The sequence below is a fragment of the Haliotis rubra genome, unplaced genomic scaffold (genome assembly GCF_003918875.1).
Source record: "Haliotis rubra isolate DU_JTF1 unplaced genomic scaffold, ASM391887v1 Scf256, whole genome shotgun sequence".
Classification (NCBI taxonomy): Eukaryota; Metazoa; Mollusca; class Gastropoda; order Lepetellida; family Haliotidae; genus Haliotis; species Haliotis rubra.
This window is the reverse complement of record NW_025766625.1, coordinates 470,389-495,989: the sequence shown is the minus strand read 5'-3', so window position 1 is coordinate 495,989 and position 25,601 is coordinate 470,389. Positions and strand designations below refer to the sequence as shown.

At 40.1% G+C, this 25,601-nt stretch overlaps 2 protein-coding genes across 2 annotated transcripts in view; both read left to right on the top strand.

Annotated features, from left to right (window-relative positions):
* The window catches only part of LOC124279747, a 189,625-nt gene that overhangs the window by 52,961 nt on the left and 111,063 nt on the right, over window positions 1-25,601 (top strand). The window contains exon 2 of the mRNA XM_046715613.1: window positions 4,399-4,661. The gene's annotated coding sequence lies outside the window, so the exon portion shown is untranslated. The remainder of the gene's footprint in view (window positions 1-4,398; window positions 4,662-25,601) is intronic.
* Window positions 2,388-25,601, top strand: part of LOC124279777 (protein eva-1-like) — a 70,387-nt gene continuing 47,173 nt past the window's right edge. The window contains exons 1-2 of the mRNA XM_046715657.1: window positions 2,388-2,403; window positions 4,399-4,661. Coding sequence (XP_046571613.1) covers window positions 2,388-2,403; window positions 4,399-4,661 — 279 coding nt within the window. The remainder of the gene's footprint in view (window positions 2,404-4,398; window positions 4,662-25,601) is intronic.

Genomic DNA, 25,601 nt, shown 5'->3' with positions numbered 1-25,601 from the left:
AACATTTCTGCTGAAGGAATTAATTACTTTTCCTGGAACAAAAACCTCTGATGGCATATTGATGGTACTTCTATTGTGTACTTTTTGTTTGATCCCTTTGTAAGTCTTCACAAGTATGTTGACAATCGGCTAAATGTTTCACAGATTTCTTACTGATGGCCTTTTGACCAGATTGCATGTGGCGTGCAGGTGGTGCTTTGCTTATGTTTTGGTAAGCTGGCTTGAATTTCACCTAAACGTCCACCAAGTACACATGCTCTAACTTCCACAAGATAATGTTTCACTGGCATGCAAGTTTTCACGCTTGGGCCATCAGAACTGCTGTGATTGGTGAGTTGTTGTTTGGATAACATTCACTGATTGGTCAGTTAGCTGAGGTTGTGAGTCGGTAGTGATGCACTGATTGGTCAGTACACTGTGATTGTGAGTGGGTAGCAATCACTGATTGGTCAGTTTGTACTGATTGCTAAGGTTGTGAGTCGGTAGTGATCACTGCACTGATTTGGTAGTGAGTAACAATCACTGATTGGTCAGTTTGCTGAGGTTATGATTGGGTAGTGAGTAACAATCACTGATTGGTCAGTTTGCTGAGGTTATGATTGGGTAGTGGGTAGCAATCACTGATTGGTCAGTACAATGTGGTTGTAGGTACAACATTCAGTTCAGACAACCTTAATGGATGCAGTTTGGTCAATGTCTGTATCATGATAATGTGATCCTCATTATGACTTAATTGTTTCATTGATGCCTGCTAAATTCTACATCAATTTCTGATGCTGATGTATATATATACAGCTAAATCATGTTTCTAGCAAACACACTTACAGCAATCTGATGGATATAGCGAACTGGGTTTTTTTCCATCCTGACCACATGCTGTACAGTTTAATCAAAATGCATATAACACACTACGGTTATAACAAAATATGGATTTAACAAAATATGGTTATAACAAACTATGGATATAACACTGGTTGTAACACTATTTTTATGACAAATATGGTTATAACAAACTACATATATAACTTGTGAGTATAACACAATGTTATAACAAACAGATATAATACACTATTGTTACAACAAATATGGTTATAACAACCTACATATATAGCATACTGTGTTTATAACACACTATTGATATAATAGACTACAGATATAGCACAATACAATTATAACAAACTATGGTTATAACACTATGGTTATGACAAATTAAACATACTGGTTCCTTTGAGTTTATTATAACTAGTTTATTCTGTCACACACAAACCCACTCACACACTCACTCTCTTACTCTCACACATACGCACACAGAGTAAAGTATGGTTTATATAATCAGTGACACAGAAGTTCACGTGATCAGAACAAATAAGCTGCTGCATTTTTCATTGTCTTTTCCCACAACTTCATGTTCCCCAAGTCACAGGATATTCTCTGTATTGCAGCAAAAATAACTTACGTCTGTTATTTACAACGTGTGTCACATGTACCTATGTTTTTTTCAACCTTGACACAAAAAACTCAATGAGGTTGAAATAAGTCCAATTTCATATCACATTCCTTCTACACGTCGCACTTGATGTTTGGCTTTAAGAAGTACTGTATCGGAACTGATTGTATCAGAGTTATCTGCCCTTCACTGACACAGCGTGCTCTTTCCATTTAGAAACACGCAATTATGATGACTGCTCATGCAGCACTAAAAAGTTTAGAGTATTAAGGCTGTATTGTGTTGTATGACTGTATTGTGTACTGTATGTCGGAGAAGGTGTTACTGCTGTCTATAGGCCATCAGTAGGGCTTGTTATGCTCTCATTGTAATAACGAAATCGATAGCCCTTGGCATAGGCTGCGCAGTACTGTAAGCTCAGGGTTTTTAGTGTTAACTTTTATACAGAGATATTTCAAAGTTTAACTCAGTTCCTTTTTTTCCATATTAAATAGTATTGAGATTCTTTGATGTTGAAAGATATTACACCTGTCCATTTGCATGTTTGCCTGTTGCTTCCAGCCTTATCACTGGGTAGATCTTACTAATTTCACAGCATGAAGTGGGGTATCAACCTGCTAAAATAGATAAATCCAGAATCAGAACTATTTTATGTGGTTCTTCAAAACAAGAAACAACACACTCTGCCAGGGTATTTAACTGGGGTAATATTTTTGAAGGGGCATACCTGGAACTCTCCTAAGGGTCCCAAGCTATGAAATGGTTTCCAAGCTTGTATACAGTACTCTAGGACAAGTGACAAGGGTTGTACATCCTCTGGAGCCAATAATTTAACATAGGTATTTCCTACTGAAGCTGGTGCAGCAGTTGAATGTGTATTGTATTGTTTAACAGATTAATGTACTAAAAATACTTTAGTGATTGTTATGTGTTTAGTAAAATGGAGCATAAGAAAGGTATAGGTGTTATCCAGATGTTTCAGTATAGGTTCTTATTTCATTATCAAGCTCTCTTACTTACCAATGGTATGAGAAGCTATACCAACATGTTGCATCATAATATAATAAAGAAGTTGTCATCCATAACTTATCTCACCTTTCTTATTATTCATCAACTTCTAAAATGCCAATCAAACAGATATAATGGAGCATGTTAATATGAAAACTTATACACCACATTGGACCTGATGTATTACTATAACTCATGCTATCTTTCTTGCATAGATCAGGGCGGTGGGGTAGCCTAGTGGTTAAAGCGTTCGCTCTTCACACCGAAGACCCGGGTTGATTCCCCAGATGGGTACAATATGTGAAGCCCATTTCTGGTGTCCCCACCGTGATATAGCTGGAATATTGCTAAAAGCGGCATAAAACTAAACTCAGTCAGTCAGTCTTGCATAGATCAGTATGTCTTTAATTCTGTTACACTGCCACCAGAGATCTGTTGGCCATGAGAATCTATTGATGTCCCATAACTAACAGTTGTAACAGCATTATCACTGACAACCCAGGCTGTTTCTAAATCACAAGTGACTTGTTGCTGGTATAGGGCAAATAGAGGTTGTATTTCACCCCACTTGTTCTGAGGGACAATTACACAGCTGTTTCAGACAGGTTTAGGATCCAAGCAAGTAAACACCATCAGCTCAGGGTTCACCATTTCTGTTGGAGTAGTTTAGTCCCTGAATGGCCTCTCACAGGGTCTCTGTCATTGATTATTTATTGTCAGCCTTCCATAACTTTATTTCATATTGACATACAGTTGTTTTTGTGTTAAATCTTACAGGCAGTAGTGCTCCCTTCATGTTACACTTAGAGAGATGCGTATTGCTGTGGTCAGAGGATGACACACTGATGGGGTTACATGTGGTCTGAGGTTCACTGACACTGATGGCCGTTGTGGAACACTTTGTAGATATTAATGTGGATAGAGACTCTTTGACACATCAACAGCTGCAAGGACACATTGGATAGAGACTCTTTGACACATCAACAGCTGCAAGGACACAGTGGCTGTCCTGATTTCTGATTGTTGGTATGATGCCAAATTTGGCTATCGATTGTTGGAATGGTGTCAAGGTTGGCTATCCTGATTTGTGATGGTTGGAATGGTGTCAAGGTTGGCTATCCTGATTTGTGATGGTTGGAATGGTGTCAAGGTTGGCTATCCTGATTTGTGATGGTTGGAATGGTTTCAAGGTTGGCTATCCTGATTTGGGATGGTTGGAATGGTGTCAAGGTTGGCTAGCTTGATTTGGGATGGTTGGAATGGTGTCAAGGTTGGCTATCCTGATTTGTGATGGCTGGAATGGTGTCAAGGTTGGCTATCCTGATCTGTGATGGCTGGAATGGTGTCAAGGTTGGCTATCCTGATCTCTGATGGTTGGAATGGTGTCATGGTTGGCTATCCTGATCTGTGATGGTAGGAATGGTGTCAAGGTTGGCTATCCTGATCTGTGATGGTTGGAATGGTGTCAAGGTTGGCTATCCTGATCTGTGATGGTTGGAATGGTGTCAAGGTTGGCTATCCTGATCTGTGATGGTTGGAATGGTGTCAAGGTTGGCTATCCTGATCTGTGATGGTTGGAATGGTGTCAAGGTTGGCTATCCTGATCTGTGATGGCTGGAATGGTGTCAAGATTGGCTATCCTGAACTAATTTCCAGTGTCATTTAATATAAAACATATTTGGAGGTTATTCAATATGAATAGATACATGAGACTTTCATCAAGTGGCATTGCAAGTTTGGTTTGGTGAGCAAGTCAGATACTTCATGGACATAGAACTTCTACATAACTACAAAAGCAACATTTTGGTTTCGAAATAAACAAGTTGCATATCAACGGATCTTCCTTCCTATTAGATGCAGGAAGAGTAACAGAAATGATGAAGCAAAAGTTCTGAAAGTTTTTTTGCTTTTCTGAGATGTAACATATGATCATGTTCTTGCAGGTTCTTTGTCAAGCACGTTAGACACTTTCCACCAACATGCATGTGACGGAGAGTCGATGACGGTCAAGTGTCCACAGAAGACCATCATCAGTATACAGTTTGCCCAGTATGGCCGCCAGGTCCCGAGCAAAGAAATGTGTCCGGCAAGCTCGTCGCTACAAAATGGGGTGTACAGCAACACGTACCGGAGCTACAGGAACTACCGCGCACTGACGTATGGACAGCATGAAGATACCAACTGCCAAGCCACCACGTCTCTACAGGTCAGTGACACAGCTTTCTTTGCATGGAGACATTTTCAAGGATATTGCAATTCACTACGAACTGTCACAAGTTTATGTTCCAATTCCAGGTTTATGGTAATTGTCTCTGGGTTTGTCAGCATCATGGCTTTAACCAAAATGGTAAATGTCACTTTTGACTGTCCTCCCACAGCAAGACGCCACACTATGATGTGACAGAAATATTATTCAAACGGTATTAAACCCAACTCACTCACTCATATACTTCTGTTTTCCTAATAATGAATATGTGTGACAGGCACACACGCCACCTAGAGTGCTACCCAACATGTCACTATGATATGGATCCTCAACATTGTGTCGATTCCCCACATGGGTAAAATCAAACTCACTCACTCACTCACTCAACATTGTGTGGCTTAATTCACCTAGCAACTCAACAAGCAATGAAAAATCCTTGTCCAAGAAAAACATTATTTGTCATCCAATTAACGCAACTCAGAACCAACTCCTAATTACATACAGTTACCAGGCACAGAGCCTACTTGACCAGCACTGCCATGTTGTTATTACATTGTATCGATTCACATCAACCTTGACCAACATCTGATTGGGTTATATAGCGTTACATGGCTACAGAGACATAATCAGAACTGCCGCCTCTGTACCGCAGGCCACGGCGACGAACACTCATGCCGCCCCGTCCTATTGTAGGTGGAGGGAGCCCAGATACCAGTGTTTGTTTTCATGACTTATCAGAGACTCTTGGACTTAGGTGTGAAATCTAATTTGACCCCACGGAAAGATTAACCAAGGAATGTTAATGAAGTGTTTTTCTCCCAGGATATACCTGAGAGCAGTACCATTCTGAATTGATCCTCGATCGAGTAATTTAAACCTTTGAGATTTCTATAGGAATTAGGTTATCAATTTGTTATGCACTAAATATTCTTGTTTAAGAGTTCTTTGAAGTAGGGCTGTTTGAAGTCAGTGAAAAGAGAGGTTGTTTTAAAGGGGCACTGTAACGTCTGAACAGTTGGGTGTGGGTGTGGCAGTAGCACATGGGTGTGGCAGTGGACAATGAAGGGGTGGTATGGAAGTTCCACTGTGGCACTATTAATGGTCAGGAATTCTAGGGACTTCGTTAACATTTGTATTGGGCTTCTGTATCAACCTTATAAAGTTTCATAATGGAGTGGTAATTATGAAGAGATAACATTTAACACACAGAGATGGATTATGTACAGGAAATTGCTTTTTTCTGATATTTGTAAAGGTGACTGTGTAGTAGGTGGTATTATAAGTGATGTAGGTCATGAATCATGTCTAGTAGATTCATTAGGCAGTTCTGAGATGGATCCCCTAGTATAGTCATATGTGATCAAATAATTGGATAGGCATCCAGATCAGATGTGATCAGAATGTAGTTGGATGGGTACTGAGGTCGGATGTGATCAGAATGTAGTTGGATGGGTACCCAGGTCAGATATGATCAGGTGTTAGTTGGATGGGTACCCAGGTCGGATGTGATCAGGTGTTAGTTGGATGGGTACCAGGTCGGATGTGATCAGGTATTAGTTGGATGGGTACCCAGGTCAGATATGATCAGGACATAGTTGGATAGGTACCCAGGTCGGATGTGATCAGGTATTAGTTGGATGGGTACCAAGGTCGATCAGGAATGTAGTTGGATGGGTACCCAGGTCACTGTGATCAGGTATTAGTTGGATGACCCAGGTCAGATGTGATCAGGACATAGTTGGATGGGTGCTGAGGTCAGATGTAATCAGAATGTAGTTGGATGGGTAACCAGGTCAGATATGATCAGGTGTTAGTTGGATGGGTACCCAGGTCAGATATGATCAGGACATAGTTGGATGGGTACCCAGGTCAGATGTGATCAGGTATTAGTTGGATGGGTACCCAGGTCAGATGTGATCAGGTATTAGTTGGATGGGTACCCAGGTCAGATGTGATCAGGTATTAGTTGGATGGGTACCCAGGTCAGATATGATCAGGTATTAGTTGGATGGGTACCCAGGTCAGATGTGATCAGGTATTAGTTGGATGGGTACCCAGGTCAGATGTGATCAGGTATTAGTTGGATGGGTACCCAGGTCAGATGTGATCAGGTATTAGTTGGATGGGTACCCAGGTCAGATGTGATCAGGTATTAGTTGGATGGTACCCAGGTCAGATGTGATCAGGTATTAGTTGGATGGGTACCCAGGTCAGATGTGATCAGGTATTAGTTGGATGGGTACCCAGGTCAGATGTGATCAGGTATTAGTTGGATGGGTACCCAGGTCAGATGTTATCAGGTATTAGTTGGATGGGTACCCAGGTCAGATGTGATCAGGTATTAGTTGGATGGGTACCCAGGTCAGATGTGATCAGGTATTAGTTGGATGGGTACCCAGGTCAGATGTGATCAGGTATTAGTTGGATGGGTACCCAGGTCAGATGTGATCAGGTATTAGTTGGATGGGTACCCAGGTCAGATATGATCAGGTATTAGTTGGATGGGTACCCAGGTCAGATGTGATCAGGTATTAGTTGGATGGGTACCCAGGTCGGATATGATCAGGTATTAGTTGGATGGGTACCCAGGTCAGATGTGATCAGGTATTAGTTGGATGGGTACCCAGGCCAGATGTGATCAGGTATTAGTTGGATGGGTACCCAGGTCAGATGTTATCAGGTATTAGTTGGATGGGTACCCAGGTCAGATGTGATCAGGTATTAGTTGGATGGGTACCCAGGTCAGATGTGATCAGGTATTAGTTGGATGGGTACCCAGGTCAGATGTGATCAGGTATTAGTTGGATGGGTACCCAGGTCAGATATGATCAGGTATTAGTTGGATGGGTACCCAGGTCAGATGTTATCAGGTATTAGTTGGATGGGTACCCAGGTCAGATGTGATCAGGTATTAGTTGGATGGGTACCCAGGTCAGATATGATCAGGTATTAGTTGGATGGGTACCCAGGCCAGATGTGATCAGGTATTACTTGGATGGGTACCCAGGTCAGATGTGATCAGATATTAGTTGGATGGGTACCCAGGTCAGATGTATCAGGTTTATTGGATGGGTACCCAGGTCGATGTGATCAGGTATTAGTTGGATGGGTACCCAGGTCAGATGTGATCAGGTATTAGTTGGATGGGTACCCAGGTCAGATGTGATCAGGTATTAGTTGGATGGGTACCCAGGTCAGATGTGATCAGGTATTAGTTGGATGGGTACCCAGGTCGGATGTGATCAGGTATTAGTTGGATGGGTACCCAGGTCAGATGTGATCAGGTATTAGTTGGATGGGTACCCAGGTCAGATGTGATCAGGTATTAGTATGGGTACCCAGGTCAGATGTTATCAGGTATTAGTTGGATGGGCACCCAGGTCAGATGCTTGATCAGGTATTAGTTGGATGGGTACCCAGGTCAGATAGTTATTAGTTGGATGGGGTACCCAGGCCAGATGTTGATCAGGTATTAGTTATGGGTACACCGCCATCAGGTATTAGCTGGTTCGATCCTTATCAGGTATTTTGGTACCCAGGTAGGTCAGTATGATCAGGTTTTAGGGATGGGGTACCCAGGTCAGATGTGATCGTATCGCAGTTGGATGGATACCCAGGTTGATGTCGTTATCGTCAGGAACATTATTACTTGGATGGGTACCCAGGTCAGATGATCAGGGTATTAGTTGGATGGGTACCCAGGCTCGATTAGGTAGCATGGATGGGTACCCAGGTCAGATGATCAGGTATTAGTTGGATGGCACCCAGGTCAGATGTGATCAGGTATACCCCCAGGTCAGATGTGTCACCCAGGCAGATATTATATTACTTGGATGGGTACCTGTTGGATGTTATCAGGTATTAGTTGGATTGGTACCTGTCAGATGTGATCAGGCGCGTATTAGTTGGATTGACCAGGCGTCGGATGCATACGGTATTGCTGGATGGGTACCAGGTCAGATGTGATCGGTATTAGTTGATGCCGGGTACCATAGGCCAGATACATACATGCAGTGCAGAACAGCCGTCGCCTGCTTCTCGATGTTATCAGGTATTACTTGGATGGGAACCCAGGTCAGATAAGGATCAGGTATTAGTTGGATGGGGTACCTGGCTCGATGTGATACAGACATGTAGTTGGATGGGTACCCAGGGTCAGATATGATCAGGTATTAGTTGGATGGGTACCCAGGCCAGGATGTGATCAGGTATTAGTTGGATGGGTACCCAGGTCAGATGTGATCAGGTATTAGTTGGATGGGTACCCAGGTCAGATGTGATCAGGTATAGCTGGATGGGTACCCAGGTCAGATGTGATCAGGTATTAGCTGGATGGGTACCCAGGTCAGATATGATCAGGATGTAGTTGGATGGGTACCCAGGTCAGATGTGATCAGGTATTAGTTGGATGGGTACCCAGGTTGGATGTGATCAGGTATTAGTTGGATGGGTACCCAGGTCAGATGTGATCAGGTATTAGTTGGATGGGTACCCAGGTCAGATATGATCAGGTATTAGTTGGATGGGTACCCAGGTCAGATGTGATCAGGTATTAGTTGGATGGGTACCCAGGTCAGATGTGATCAGGTATTACTTGGATGGGTACCCAGGTCAGATATGATCAGGATTGATAGATGGATACCCATGTCAGATGAGGTGGGATGGGTACAGGTATCAGATGATATCAGGTATCTGGATGGGTACCCAGGTTGGATGTGATGGTATTAGTTGGATGGGTACCCAGGTCGGATGTGATCAGGTATTAGTTGGATGGTACCCAGGTCAGATGTGATCAGGTATTAGTTGAATGGGTACCCAGCTCAAGCTTGGTCAGGCAGTAGTTATATGGGGACCGCCTCCGTGGTGTTGTGGTTACCAGAGCGTCCGCCCGAGTATCGATGTCGGTGGAGGCGGATCCTCGACCCGCGTCATACCAAAGCGTTAAAATATGGTACTTGTTGGTCCCTGCCTTGCGCATTAATGGGTACAACAAGGACTGAATCGGACTCGAGTCAGTATAATGTGTCTGAGTGGGGTATTCATGCTTCACTGCGGCATGGTATCTCAGTGGGCTAGCACTATAAAGGTGACAGCTTAAGTCTGGGCTGGGTACAAGCAGGCAGCAGATATGATACAGGCGGTATTTGATGGTACGTCATATGATGAATATTCTCAAGCACGACGTTAACCTCAATTTCACCTCACCTTTTCACCAGTTATATGGGGATCCTAATCTGGTTGTCCAGCTGTTACATGGAGACCTGTATTAGTGATGTGAGGTGAAATGGGGTTTAACCTCGAACTAAAGATTTTTCGCTCATATGGCGACTTGCATGCGTGTGTATTTGTTGCTGCTTGTACTAGCCCAGACTTAAGCTGGTTTTATAGTGCTAGCTCACTGAGATACCATACCACAATTAAGCATAAATATACCAACTCAGACACATTATACTGACTCCGAGCTGACCAGTCCTTGTTGTACCAATTAATGACGAGCGCCAGGCAGGGACCAACAAGTACCATATAGTCTTTTGGTATGAGGCAGCCGGGGCTCGAACATGTGGCCTTCCGCTCTAGGGGCGGATGTTCTAACCACTACACCCCGTCGAGACCTGTAATAAATAAGCACCTCCTCCAGTGCACTATTACTTAAGCTTTCACACACCAAGCAGAGGCAGACATTCCACCCAGTGCAGATAATTTAATGACACAAGGGTACACAAATCTGCTAGATTGCCACCTGAGTAGACCAACATCGTGAGGTTAAGAAGTTGTACAATACACATTTCCATCCCAAACTCCCCTTTGTAAGCACTCAGAAACATTTAGTATTCCCTTTGTAGGGATGAGTTTTATTGTCAGATTAAACCCAGATTATCTGTTCACAGTAAATGGATTTATAGACATTTATATTGACTTTGGTCATACAGTGCAAGCTGGGTTTGTAGTCTTGGCAGAGGTCTACCTCATAACGTAAACTGAATATTGACAAATAATATCCTTTTGTGAGGTCCAGCTCACTGTGTTCCCTCCCCTGCAAAGACGAAGCATTAAAGGGACTCCCAAGTGGGCCTGTTATCCCCTTTGATGTTCACAATGAAAGTATTCATGGTCTCCTCGGGTGGTTTGGCATAGCATTGACAGAATTTCTACACAGGCATTCATCTAATCCTTCGTTTATGTAAACCAGAGTGGAGATGTTAGAATGTAATTTGTCTTATCGGTAAATTATGACTTGGTTTCTATGTTTGGATCGTTTTTCTCCCCTAATGGTGGTAGGATGTTGGTGTTTGTGCGTTTGGTGGCTGGAGATTGACAAGTGAAGATGATAGCAGGGCTGAAGTGGGTTGTTCTGTACATTCTCACACCTCCACATCACACTCACTCAGTTAGACACTCATGGAGCGGGGCGGTGGGGTAGCCTAGTGGTTAAAGCGTCTGCTTGTCACGCCGAAGACCCGGGTTCAATTCCCCACATGAGTACAATGTGTGAAGCCCATTTCAGGTGTCACCCGCCGTGATATTGCTGGAATATTGATAAAAGCACCATAAAATCATACTCACTCACTCACTCACTCACTCACGGAGCTGTGTGATATCCAGGGTGGTTTCAGGTGTGGTCAAGGACCTAGAAAGTCCTTTTTAAACACCAACAAATGATCAAATGTTTTTTTATGATTGCAGCGCAGCTCAAGTTGCCCTGTTTGTTATACTTGAATTTCCTGTTTACGAAAATATATGTACTATTCTTCATGTATTTTTATGATTGCAGCGCAGCTCAAGTTGCCCTGTTTGTTATACTTGAATTTCCTGTTTACGAAAATACATGTATTATTCTTCGGAATGTTTTCGGAAGGTTATCAAAAGGTTTATGGGCAAAGTTGGTAAATGTCTTGTTTGTGTGTCTGGTTATCATTCTGCTAAGGAATTTTTTAGCTTTTTGTTGACATTTGTATCAATAACAGACAGAATTTTTATCAAATTCCTTGTTTGAAGCTATGTGTCTGTCACTCACTCATTCATTAGCTTCACTCATTCAAAAGATCACTGGATTATCTGGTCCAGACTCAATTATTTACGGACAGATGGTTGATCTATAGTTTCAACCATTCAAATTTTGTGTGTCACTACTGCCTGGTTTCAGTATTTTTAAATTCAGATAACGTTGGCAGAGAGGTTGAGGTGTATAGTGTAGCTCCTCATGCTGAAGATCCAGGTTCTGTTCCTGGTTTGGGTACATGCGAACCCCAGTTTGAGTGTTGGAACAGCTCCATGCTGAAGACTGTTTTTTACCCACATGGGTATCCCATTACTACTGACCATATATTGATATTGCTAAAAGAAATTCCTCAAAGGCATTTAGAAGTTGGTGTAGTAATACAAGACAAATCTTATGGATAACAACTACTATATTTATTTCTCACGACTTCTCTGGGCTAGTTCTTGCCCTTCTTCAGGTGGAGTGCCCCTTCCATAAGATTGGCCTTGTATTGCTAGAGTAGTGTAAAAGTTTATTCATTCAGTCCTTAAACACAACATATAGCAACATCATCTGAACATATATCCTACAGGATCTGTCGTCGTGACAACAGGTGGAGCTGCTTGTAGTCTGTAAACACACGCCTCAAGCTTACAATCACTGTTGTTCATCAGAGACACCTGTAGACCCATACTCACCATACCGGCTTCCCACACAGAGGATGGAAGCTGGTCCAGATATTGATATACATATATCATGTAGACACCGCTCCCATCCAGAGTGCCCCTTTAATTTCAGTTGTTGTATGAGTTCCTCTGGGACAGTTGTCATCTGAACAGTATGTATGACCAACCCTATTTAATACACTCTTGGAGCTGAAAATAAACTAGTTTGTGGGTGATTTCTGGTATTGACTGTTTCTATTGTGGCTGAGCAGGAAGTGTCAATACTAGAACACACAGCCCGGAGGCTGTCTAATCCATAGAGACTTGAGCTCTCAAACTCACACAATACATGCACACACCATGCACACACACATACTACACACACTGCAAACTACACACAAACTGTTCAAGAGGAATCAGTCGTCTCCTTTTTTTATTTTTTATCTTTGACAGTTGATAACCCTTGCAGCATTCACTACATTTTATGTGAAGTTTAAAAATCTGATATGTCACAAGTTACTATTCAACTGTGTCTGTGATAGGCATTCAGTTGATTGATGACTTCTGTGTTTACCAAGGCGACATTTGGTGCAGGTGCTTGTATCTATGTGTGTCAGGGGAACGTGGTGTCACACGCTGGTCTGTGTTTAGTGTAGGTCTATACATTGTAGTTACCTTGCTCGGGAACAGTGTATCATTTACACTCATTCACTCACTCACTCACTCACTCACTCACTCACTCACTCACTCTCATACTCCCTCAACCAACCACTCATTCATTCACTCACTTACATACTCACTCACTTACCCACCCAACCACTGAGTCACCCATGACACTCAGTCACCCACTCACTCTCTCACTTATTTACCCACCAATACACTCATTCACCCATACACTCATTCACCCATACACTCACTTACCCACTGACCGCCTCCGTGGTGTAGTGGTTAGAGCGTCCGCCCAGAGAGCGGAAGGTCGCGGGTTCAATCCCCGACCACGTCATACCAAAAGACGTTAAAATATGGTACTTGTTGGTCCCTGCCTGGCGCTCGGCATTAATGGGTACAAGGACTGGTCGTCTCGGAGTCAGTAAATTGTGTCTGAGTGGGGTATTCATGCTTCACTGCGGCATGGTATCTTAGTTGGCTAGCACTATAAAACCAGCTTAAGTCTGGGCTAGTACAAGCAGCCGCACATACATATACACACGCATGCACGTCGTCATATGAGCGAAATATTCTCAAGCATGACGTTAAACCCAATTTCTACTCACCTCACCTCACTAACTCATCCACCCAGCCATTACTCACTCACTCACCCACCAACTGACTCACTCACATATTAACTTAATAACCCATCCACTCACTCACTCACTCACACTTACAAACTAGGGCAGGGCTGGGTAACCCGGATACCCAGGACGGGTGTCTAATGAGTTGGACCCAGTTACCCATCTCAATACCCGGACCCATTATGATCATGTGACTAATAGATTAAACAATATGATATGTTATATTTTCATGATTGAAAGGTTGTATTGTCTTTGAAGATTTAGACACAATCTATAGTCACCTGTTTTGAGTATAATACATGGTTAAGATATTGAAACATTTTAGCCTCCGAGCTGAAGAATTTCATGCCATTTCTTACAAATTTGATATCAGAACTTAACATAACAGGTATCAGGGTAGGGTAAAGTAATAGGGGTCGGTGTAGAAAATTTGGACCGTCCCAACTCTATTACAAACCAACATGCAATTACCCATTTTCTCATTCATGCACTCTCTCATTGCTATGCTATCTTCCATGTTTAGTATATGAAGCCCATTTCTGGTGTCCCCCACCGTGTTATTGCTGGAATATTGCTAAAAGTGGCGTAAAACCATACTCACTCACTCACTCTTCCATGTTTAGCATAGGTGTAGGTTCTAGTAAACACCTTGTTTGAAACAGTCTGTCACCACTGATAAGCTGAAACCCATGCCTTGCATAGGTACGTGCACTGTAATTAGCAATACAAAAATCTAGTATAGCGCATTTAGTCCTGCACTATCACTGTTGAACACTGATAGAACAAAAGAAGGACTATGTGTTTGAGAGAATCCTGCTAAACATCTACATGAACAAACATATTCTAATAATAAATCAAATCATTATCAATCATGTGGCATTTATCTTATTTTGGAATTGTTCCATAACTGTTTTTGTCATGGTTACCCTGTTCCGTTGCAATGTCAGTGAAGTCGTCAGAGAATGTAAAATCTGATTCACAAAGGAATGAAAGAGTTATTTCCCTTTGTCCACTAATGTGCAAGCCTTCGCTTCCGTTGTTAGTTTCCTTTGTTGTGGATGAAATATCTCCACTGGTATTTATACAGCTCAGACAAAAATATAATTTGTTTAGCAGTATCAATCAGTTAGTTGAGAATATTACAGAATGTTTTTCATTCATTAGATAATTATATGAATTCTATAAATGACAAAGTGCCACCATAATATGATATATGTCATTCCTATAATGTGTATATATACAACATTTGTAATGATTGATGTAGTGTATAGCATTTAAACAGATCTATTAAAAAAAAGAAAGAATATTTTTTTACAAAATTAGAAATTTTAAGATATGGGTCATACAATAAAAAAAGATGTTTGTTCAAATACCCTGCAGTCTGCTGGAAACTGTTCATTTAAGAGCTTCTGCACCTGTTTTGATACATAAATTAATTATTTTTTAATTTGTTACTTCAATATTTCATTATCAGTGCCATAACGTGTGTGAAAATGACTCCAGTCCTGAAAAAAGTGCCGTATCGTGTCGATAGCATAAAAAAGAACATTTTCAGAAAAACACATCAAGCATATTGGCTCTATATCACTATCTTGCAACAGGCCTGCTTGTTTCTGATAGAAAATTGCCAGGAATGACGATTATGGGTATTTCAAGTGTGTGTCTTCTCAGCTGACAAACACTATTTGCCCACTGAACAATGTAAATAGTTGCCCCAAGCAGCACAGAAATGTAAAGTTAGAAAACATGTACACTACATATGTACAACGATCTGTTTGCTCTCCGTTATGCCCTGTAAATAGTTGTTCAAGCTGAACTGTTTAACAGCTGTTTAAGTGCTATTCAGACTTCTTCAATGCAAGTAGAAATAAAACACTGTGAAACTCAAACACATAAAGATATCATATCTGCTGTCTGAGCCTATTTGATGAAGCTTTTTATGTCAACAGCTAAGCCAGAATGCAGGGAATATTTTGACCTGGAATTCGTGATTACAATAAGAAGCCAACATGGTCGCTATAATGAATATTGTGATGACATGGGTAATCTTCTTGCACATCTTTCTGAGAGGCAGGTGCCCCGTGATTTCCAGCCCAAGTCATAAGGCATTTCTTGTTTCTTGTTTGCATATGGGTTGAAAAAATTGAAAATATGTTGGATTCATTGTGGGTTAATGGGTATCTGAAGCAATATACATTAGCCAATTTAAATTATGCTTATGGCGTGAGTATGTTTTTCATTGTAAGGCTCAAGGAATTAGATTTTATGTTTATTTTCCCATAGTTTATTGCAAAGGCGTTGAGTCCTGGCAGGGTGCTAAAACCCTTCTTGAAAGATTGTGAGATAGGAATGTGGAATTTGATAATCGATTGTTGTTTGTTGAATGGAGACAAGGATCTATTGTTGTGCTTTGTATCTTCATGATGGAGATGTTATTAAAAAATAGAAGGAATTTTTGTCATGGACGTTTTTACTCTTTCAGATAAATGGTTTGGCATTTCTATACAGGCAAAACATTGCAAATTATATCATCCAGACAATGCTATTAAAATATGAAAAGAAAGCAGTTAAGCCATACAATAACAAAAGATTTGAAAAAAAGATACAGCAATGATATTTACTCTAAATTTAAGAAGTGTATTATCAAGATAATTACAAAATACCTTTACATTTTTTAAAGGTCTTTTTGATTGTCTTGATAAGAGAGTTCCTGTTTGAATACAAGAGTTAATTGTTCCTATGGTCCGTGAGTAATGTGCACCACAGTCTATTGTCCTGGCCTGCTCGTCATGACTCGGCCTTCACAGAGACCCTCTTATCCCTGATCCCCTTAGTGCAGCACCTATTGAGGATCAGGGCACTTATCGACCCCTGAAGGCACACTGCCATTGTTAGCCTGCAGCTGCTGATCGAGGGGAAGGTCACCAGGTGCAGCTTAACAGGGAGACAACTCTTGAGAGGTCATTGTCTTGGGAGGCCATCATTCACTTTTCAATAATCGTAGACTTTGAATGCATCGTGCTCACAAAGAAACTTGCTTGTTTATTAATTTATTAATTTAAGAAAATATTTTAAAGAAATTTTATTTTGTTGGAGGTTGCCAAAATGGAGTTCTCTTTAACAGAAACAATGGGTCATATTGTGAAATATTGGTTTAAGGAAAATGTTATTAGCTGAAAATATTGATTACTTCTTCCTCAGTATTGATTGTTCCTTTTTGTGAAGAACAAAAACAATGATTGTGATTGTATGATAAAGTTCAAAAGGTCATATGCCATTAACGTCTTTGGGGGAAAAGACCCTTACAAGGTTTTCAAAAAACAAAAATGCCAAACTCCATGAACCCTGAACATCTGGTTGTGGATACGTCTTTGTTTAAGACACCTTCAGTCAATGTGATATATTCTATATACATCTACAAGGAAACATTTTTACTTCTCACAGAGAAAAAGAAAAAAGACTAAGATAAGAAAATTCTTTGACAATAAGATGATAAACATTAATGTATAATTATTTTAGAGAGAAGAAAAATATTTTGTACTTTACATTGTTGTATTTGTTGGTAATATGACTCACTCACACATCCGCTCATTATATCCTATTGACCAAGATTTTTTCATATTAAATCTGTAAATCACGAAATAAAAACAAATTTGCCCAAAATGTGATATTCAAGTTGATAAGAGCAGATCAAATATCTGTATATTTACATAGGTTTCAGATCATGTGCCACCAAAATGTGTATTTTTTAAAATGATATATCACATTTTTATTCCTATTTAATTAGATTCGATAAAAATCAACTTATTTGTAGACAGTTGATCATATAGATATGCAGGGCCCGCACCAAACCTTAAAGGAAAGATATGTGATATCCATTTCAAGGAATAAATAGAATTCAAAATTGAAATGAACATGAGATACTGTTTTGTTTTGGACTTGTGGCATTATAAGCTTGTGCTTTGTGTTTATGTTAGAGCAGAAAGCCAGCTTCTGATATCAGCATCACATCAGGTGGAGAGTTCACGCCTCATTGTTTCCGTTTGTGTTGGGTATCCTGTTTACATTGATGTGTGGGAGATATATGCACAAACATCCTAAATTTACTGCCATAGATAGAGTGTACAAAGCCATTTGACAGGAAGGATGGCTGTGTTAAAACAACATTGGGAAATCAAGTCCATGGAGACATATGGCTGTCAGGGAGTAAACAGGATAAGTTGTCAGAGATGAGGGATATCCATGACTGGTATATGAACACCGAACACCAGCAGTGTACCTTGCCCTACAAAACTGAGGGTCCATATAACCCCCAGTTACTGATTTCAAGGGTCCAGATTACCCCCAGTTACTGATTTCAAGGGTCCAGATGACCTCCAGTTACTTATTTCAAGGATCCACATAACCCCCAGTTACTGATTTCAAGGGTCCAGATGACCTCCAGTTACTGATTTCAAGGGTCACCATGACCTTCAGTTACTGAATTCAAGGATCCACACGACCTCCAGTTACTGATTTAAAGGGTCCATATGACCTTCAGTTACTGATTTCAAGGATCCACATGACCTTCAGTTACTGATTTCAAGGGTCCAGATGACCCCCAGTTACTGATTTCAAGGGTCCACATGACCTTCAGTTACTGATTTCAAGGATCCACATGACCCCCAGTTTCTGACTTCAATGGTCCAGATTACCCCCAGTTACTGATTTCAAGGGTCCACATGACCTCCAGTTACTGATTTCAAGGGTCCACATGACCCCCAGTTACTGATTCAAGGGTCCAGATTACCCCCAGTTACTGATTTCAAGGGTCCACATGACCTCCAGTTACTGATTTCAAGGGATGACATGACCTCCAGTTACTGATTTCAAGGGTCCAAATAACCCACAGTTACTGATTTCAAGGGTCCACATGACCTCCAGTTACTGATTTCAAGGGTCCAGAGGATCCCTGGTTACTGATTTCTATATCTAGAAACCTCAGTGCTATTTCTTCCCCAATTGCTGACAACTCTATTTACTGTACATGTTTCTGTTTTTCTGAAGGATTGGTCTGTATTTTTCGTCATTATGACAGCAGATTCTTTGTCACCAATACTGTCACAGTGGTAATGGGAGTTGTCTTGCTTCTTCTGTAATGTCACAGTTTTACTGGTTGCCTGAGTCATCTTGTTCATAAGAAAAGGTTTCCTAATTGTCGACAGTCTCCTACACAGCATGGAAAATAAGCAACGACATTTGGTCTGTAGAAAGTCTGAAAAACAGTGTATTATATCTTCGCAGGAAACAAATTAGCTGATCCTTGGATATAGAAAGGAGAAAGGGTTACAACAAGTTATGTTATCATGTCAACTCAAAATATACACCGAGGGTGTTTTATCCTGTGGGTTGAAATTTGCAAGGGCTTTTTGTCCTGGGGGCATTTAGCCTAGGTTTTTCTCGTCCGAGGGCTTTTATCCCAGTGGGCTTATTGTCTGCCCACCCAACAATATAACCCTAGGAAACAGAAAAGTAGGTAGTCAATCTCACAGTCCCTTAAAAACATTTCCCTAAACTAGCTCTTAGTTTCTGAATATATATAATTTTGAGAGAAACATATGATTTCTTTTTAGTTGCAAATAGGCCCATGTGAGATTCATAGCCTAAACCTGAGGAGATCTAGACTTGCTTCATTTAGATCTTTATGATTGCAGAAAGGACTGGGGAAGGAAAATAATGCGTTTCAGGGACTCTGAGAAAGACTAAAGTTTTCCCCTTCCACCCAGCCCTCGCTTAACTGTCATAGCCCTTAATGAATCAAGTCTACATTTTCTATAAGTTCTTCTAATTCAGTGGGGCTCCTTTTCAATTTTAATGGAGTTGTTTGTTTACATTAAAGTCTTGTCAGTACTAATACCAAAATTTCAACCTATGCACGACTCTACAAAGCAATCCAAGGTTATTTGTAACTCCTGACTTCAACATCAATTTGGGGACATCATAGCTTTAAGAAACTACTAAGGTATAAAATTATATATTTTCAGAGAATAAGGGCATTTTTTATAAATAGGTTGCAAGAAGACTTCTTTCTCTCTTCTTTAAATCAACATAAAAAATTCAAAAAGAATCATTTGGATATTCTGAACCAGTAGAGCTATGTAGGTCTTAAAAATGTTTAGTAAGTAGCCTGAACTGAATAAGAAAATATGCCAGGATTCCCAGCCGTAATTAGTGTCTTTCATTGACTAAATCCTTGAATATTTATCTTCGTGATTATGTTGAGCTTGTCCGGGAGGCAGGGTTGTCAACGCAGGTGTGAACCAGTTCACTGATCACAAAGGAGAACACATGCTAGAAAAACAATATGGTTTTGTTAGCATAACAGATAAAGGAGACCACTGTCTTCAGACTAGGGGTTAGCCTCCAATAGACCTTCTTCATTGTTACAGCCATACCTGACTACTCCACTACAGAGACCAATGGAATTAGTTTCAGTCAGGATTTGTATGTAGCAATGTGATGGACTTGGAGGAAACGTTGCGTGTTGATTAACCAATCAATGACTGATTTACTTTGAAGGTACTAATGGGGTGTCAGTAATGTTCGTATCGCTCTTCTCTGTTGCGGTAGTCCAAGAAACAGGAAGTGAAGGAAAGGATGTTCGATTAGAGTAGGATGAAATGTTTGAATAACGGAAACAATGTTCATGACTGTGTAGATCTGGATGAAGTGTCTGTTGGACGGTATGTCAGATCTGTAGGATGGTATGCCAGGTCTGTCGGACAGTATGTCAGATCTGTAGGATGGTATGCCAGATCTGTCGGACGGTATGTCAAATCTATTTGATGACATACAACATTGTGAGGATATCTCTGGGCGATCATCACATCGACCTGTAGTTGTTGTCTCTGTGTTGTTACTGTTTTCATCAACAGAAAAAGATTATGTATCAATGTGTCGAGGTATCTGGTCTCATATGCTAGTGTTTTATGCTTAACTTCATCATAAAATGAATGCAGAAATCTTGAACAAACAAAAAATATGATTTTAAAGTATAATTTTTTTCTTTTGAACTGTGACATAACATGTGTTAATTCAAAATTGCTACCATGATCTGATCTCTTGTTCAAAAACAACAAATATTGTGGTGAAATATGAACTGAAAGCAGTTGTTCAGCTTGAAGTGTTCCATCCTTGATGACGTGACTATGAGCTAGGCAGATGGAACTATGGCACCAGTACTTACAGCAGACAATGTTCCTGCTGGAGGGATTCGTAGTCCATAAATCTGATTACTAGAGAAGTGACCTGATGAGATTAGCAGACTAGGCCAAGGTTGCAGAGACATCCATCACACCACACCTCCACTGTCCATCACCACAGACACAGGGAAAGGTAGAGATAACTGAACAGACGTCATTTAGGCTTGATTTGGTGCAGTTCAAACTCTTGATATTTGTCATCAGGGCTAGAGAGCTAGATACACATGGATCACTCTCACTGGAGGTAGGGAGCAAGGTACATCTGAATGGATCACTCTGGTTGGATCTGAAGAGCAAAGTATACCGGTAGTTGGCTGGATCACACTCATCGGATCTGAAGAGCAAAGTATAGTTGGCTGGATCACACTCATTGATCGAAAGAGTCAATAATGAGATAATATATTGAACAATTTTAAGATTGTTAAATAACTGACATTGTGTTTGACAACTTGACAACAGCTGAATGATTTTGACAATGATTGAAAGCTGGACTGAGATGAAATTGAGTACATGTGGTGTGTGAGCAATGTGTGAGGGGTAGCCTCTGATGTATTGAAGGCTACAAGAGGCTGTCTGATCCACACTTAGGCTGGAGGAGACTTCATTACTGGCTACAGTGAAAAACTCATCTCAAGTGGTGGTAAATCTGTTCTTGTGATTGTTCCTATTTGTCCATGGGTTCCAGATGATAGACGTGAAACAGAATTACAAGCATTGAATAACATGCTATACCTTAGTGAAGTGAGCCTATGAATAAGCAGTTATACTTACCAGTACATGACAGTCATCCTGGGATAACAAGTTATACAAGTGAGAGTGAGCTATTGAATAAGAGGTTTTACCACAGTTATAGTACAATCGTTGAATAACAAGTTACACCTCAATGAAATTGAACAGCAGTATAGCAATTTATACAACAGTGATAGTGCAACCATTGAATAACACGTTATAAAACCTTCACAGTGCATTCATTGAATAACAAGTGATACAATAATGATAGTGCAACCACTGGATAACAAGTTATACAACAGTGATAGTGCAACCATTGGATAACAAGTTATACCACAGTGATAGTGCAACCAAGTTATACAACAATGATAACAAGTTATACAACAGTGATAGTGCAACCACTGGATAACAAGTTATACAACAATGATAGTGCAACCACTGGATAACAAGTTATACCACAGTGATAGTGCAACCACTGGATAACAAGTTATACCACAGTGATAGTGCTAGTGCAACCATTGGATAACAAGTTATACAACAGTGATAGTGCAACCACTGGATAACAAGTTATACAACAGTGATAGTGCAACCACTGGATAGCATGTTATACCACCTTCACAGTGCATTAATTGAATAACAAGTCATATACCACAGTGCCATTTAACAGCTCAATAGCAAGGTATACCACAGTGATAGTGCAACCATTTGATAACAAGTTATACCACAGTGATAGTACAACCATTGGATAACAAGTTATACCACCGTGACAGTGCAACCACTGAATAACAAATTATACCTCAATAGCAGTCAATGGAAAGTGAATGGAAAAAATTGATGTCTTTGAACTTTGCTGATTTGAAGGACATTGATTCACTTCACAGACAACAGATGTTTTTGTTGAGGGGTGTGTAGAGTAACCGAGAACATTAGTTTGACTTCACTGATATAGTTGCTGACCCCTTAACTTGAAACGTTTGATGGTATGCATGCTGCACAGACAGTGCTTTTGTCCAGGAACAGTGGTAAGAACAACTGTGAACTGTTTGTTCAGTATTCTGTGAACACTGTTATCACATATATTCAGAGAGAGTTTGTATCGGAATAAACTTTGATCTGTGAACACTGATCAGTGACAGTCACAGAGATTTTGTGGATTGTAGTGGATCTCTGAACAGAGAGTTAGTACTGGGGCATTCTGGGATCTGTCAACACTGATCAGAGGACGTCACAGCGAGTTTGGTTTGGAATATACCAGGATCTGTGAACATGATGGCAGCATTGAATGATCACCTTGAGAGGAAGGTTTCAAGGTCACCTCACTCTCTGCTCCACATTGTATGGTACTGTCTGCTGACTCTGGTAAGTTTGATGATGAACTTGTTCAAAAGTCTTGTGTATCTTGATCTGCATACTAGGGTTAGCTGTCTGTTGTATTCATCTTATGTTTATATCTGTACAGGGGCAATGGGTATCCTAGGGGTTAAAGTGTTAGCTCATCACAATGAAGACTTAGGTTTAATTCCGTACATGGGTACAATGTGTGAAGCCCATTTCTGGTTCACTGGTGTCATAGAGTTAACACTTATAACTCTGTGGCTTCATGTAATACCTTTGTAAAACAACTCTGTGGCTTCATGTACATACTATATATACCTTTGTGAAAAAAGAGTGAGTGAACTCTGTGGCTTACTGTACATACTATATATACCTCTGTGGTGGTGGTCCGATTAATTGAAATAATCGAAGATTGGTGCATACAGAGTTCCTAAATATATAGACCAAGCAATCGATTTTGTTTTCTCATAATCGAACACAACCAATTTTGGAACAGTTGTTTGCATCAACAATATTTTACACAAGGTTGGTTTTGTCTGTGTCATTAAATGTACATTTCATAAGCACTACAAGCTCGTTCCAAGTCATGATTGAATTTATCTTAAAGAATCCAGGAAATCTGTGTTCCTAAGATACTAATCATCCTTTAAATATGCGAAATGGATTTTGTGCAATTTGCAAAAGACCCAAATTACTACATGTTTTTTTCTTTTTTTGTGTGTGTGTGCATTAACAAAGATAACAGGAACATTTGATAAATGACGCAAACCAATTATTTTCGATGATTGATCGGTTGTAATGAACCAATCATCAATTATGAGATTTTAACCAATTCCCAACACTATACCTCTGTAACTATTCTCTGTCATTCACCTGATGAAGGGGCAAGTATTAGCCCAGAAACTTCGTGTGTAAATAATAAAGGAGTTGCACATCCATAGCAAGTGTGTTGTATTACCCTACCAACTTCTAAATGCCTATCAAACATCTACATCATAAATATGTGTTTATGAAAAACTATCAAATAGTAATAGCAGGTGTTTTCCAAAGACATGCAAAGGCAGCTCAAGTGTTCATCTTAAAATACATGGGAACAGATGTTACACGTCACTGCTTTCTGGACCTACAACTAATTCTAGATTTGAGTTGGATTCATATGTTTGATTTCTCTCAAAGATCTGGAACACAGACTACCTGTTCTCCACATCTGTCTCTCTCAATGCCTCCACCTTGTGTCCCTCCCAACCCATCACCCCTCCCCTTCTGTTTGCCCCTCCCCACCTCCATATCCTGCACTACAGATCAGATAAGTTGACCTTCTGTCTTTTGATGACCATGTTCCGCTGCCAGTTTCAATATATTTCTATCAAGAACAGACTCCTCAATGAACACCAGCCGTCTGCAGGTTAAATGGGCTAAAGGTAATTATTACTGACATAATTGCCGATTAGCTAATTACATCAACATGCTCGAGTTGCCAGATGAAATGTTAGATCCCTTGAAACTTGTAACAGGATATCAGGGTTAATCTGACATTGACCTTGGGTAAAAGGTCAGGGGTCATACTTCCAGGAAGAGGATATTAGAATGGTGTGATTGTGTGTGGGCAGCTGGGAAGGCCAACATTCTGGGCATTGTCAGCCAGGACAAGCATGCTGGTACATCAACAACTCATAAACAGTGAATAAATGTCTGCGGACATGCCAGTCAGGAATACAAGGGCGGAAACAGTTCCATATCAGATATTTCCAGTTTGTCCATAGGTTCCAAATAGCTATTTCGTGTTACTCATTTCTGCAGCATTATTTTAGTAAAAAGATAATATTTATTGCAATACTTCCCTTTGAAGAACAAATTCAGTGTAAACACAGCTGCAGTTTACATTTACACAAACATGTCAAATATGCACCCATAAAGACAAAGAAAATGCAAAATATAATCCTGAAAAAATATTATGATTGATGGATATGTTGATTGATCATGATCATTGGTTGAAACTGTAAATACAAAAATATATACCCGGTAGTATTGACTCATATCTTTATTGCGGAAAATATACTGGAATTGGACATCTTTATCTAAGTACTTTATGTTGGTAACCTTGTTACCAAATTCATTATATAATATTATTCTTTCTTGACTATGTTTTTATTCATGAATTAGACAGTGTTTTTCAGGGGTATAATGTTTTGGTGTGAGTGTCAGTTTAAGAAACCAGTATTAGAGCTACATGTATATTTTATTCACAATGGAAGGTATTTTGTCTGAAGTGCATTGTTTAAATGTTTGGTATTTAATTCTAAAGAAATTTATTTTATATGTGTATTTTTTCTGTTTGTTTTTGTTTTGTTTTTTTTGTTTTTGGGGGGTGTTAATTGAACTTAGGGGCACAGAAATGGATACAGATTGCAAATGTGGCTCAAGATATTCATTTTATTTTGACAGTATGTTATTTACTCTCAAATAATAATGAATTTAGTTGATGACAAATTTAAAGAGATACATGTATCTAATAATATTCCATGAAGTGACTGTGACAATATTCTAAAAACTACAAAATATTAAGGTGGCAACAATTCACCCAGACCTTAATTCGATTTGATTCGATTTTCGACATTGGACCCTCAGTTCGATCATTATTCATTTTATTCTTCATACAAGTAAAATTATCAGATTTCATTTCACTCTCAGAGTCGGCT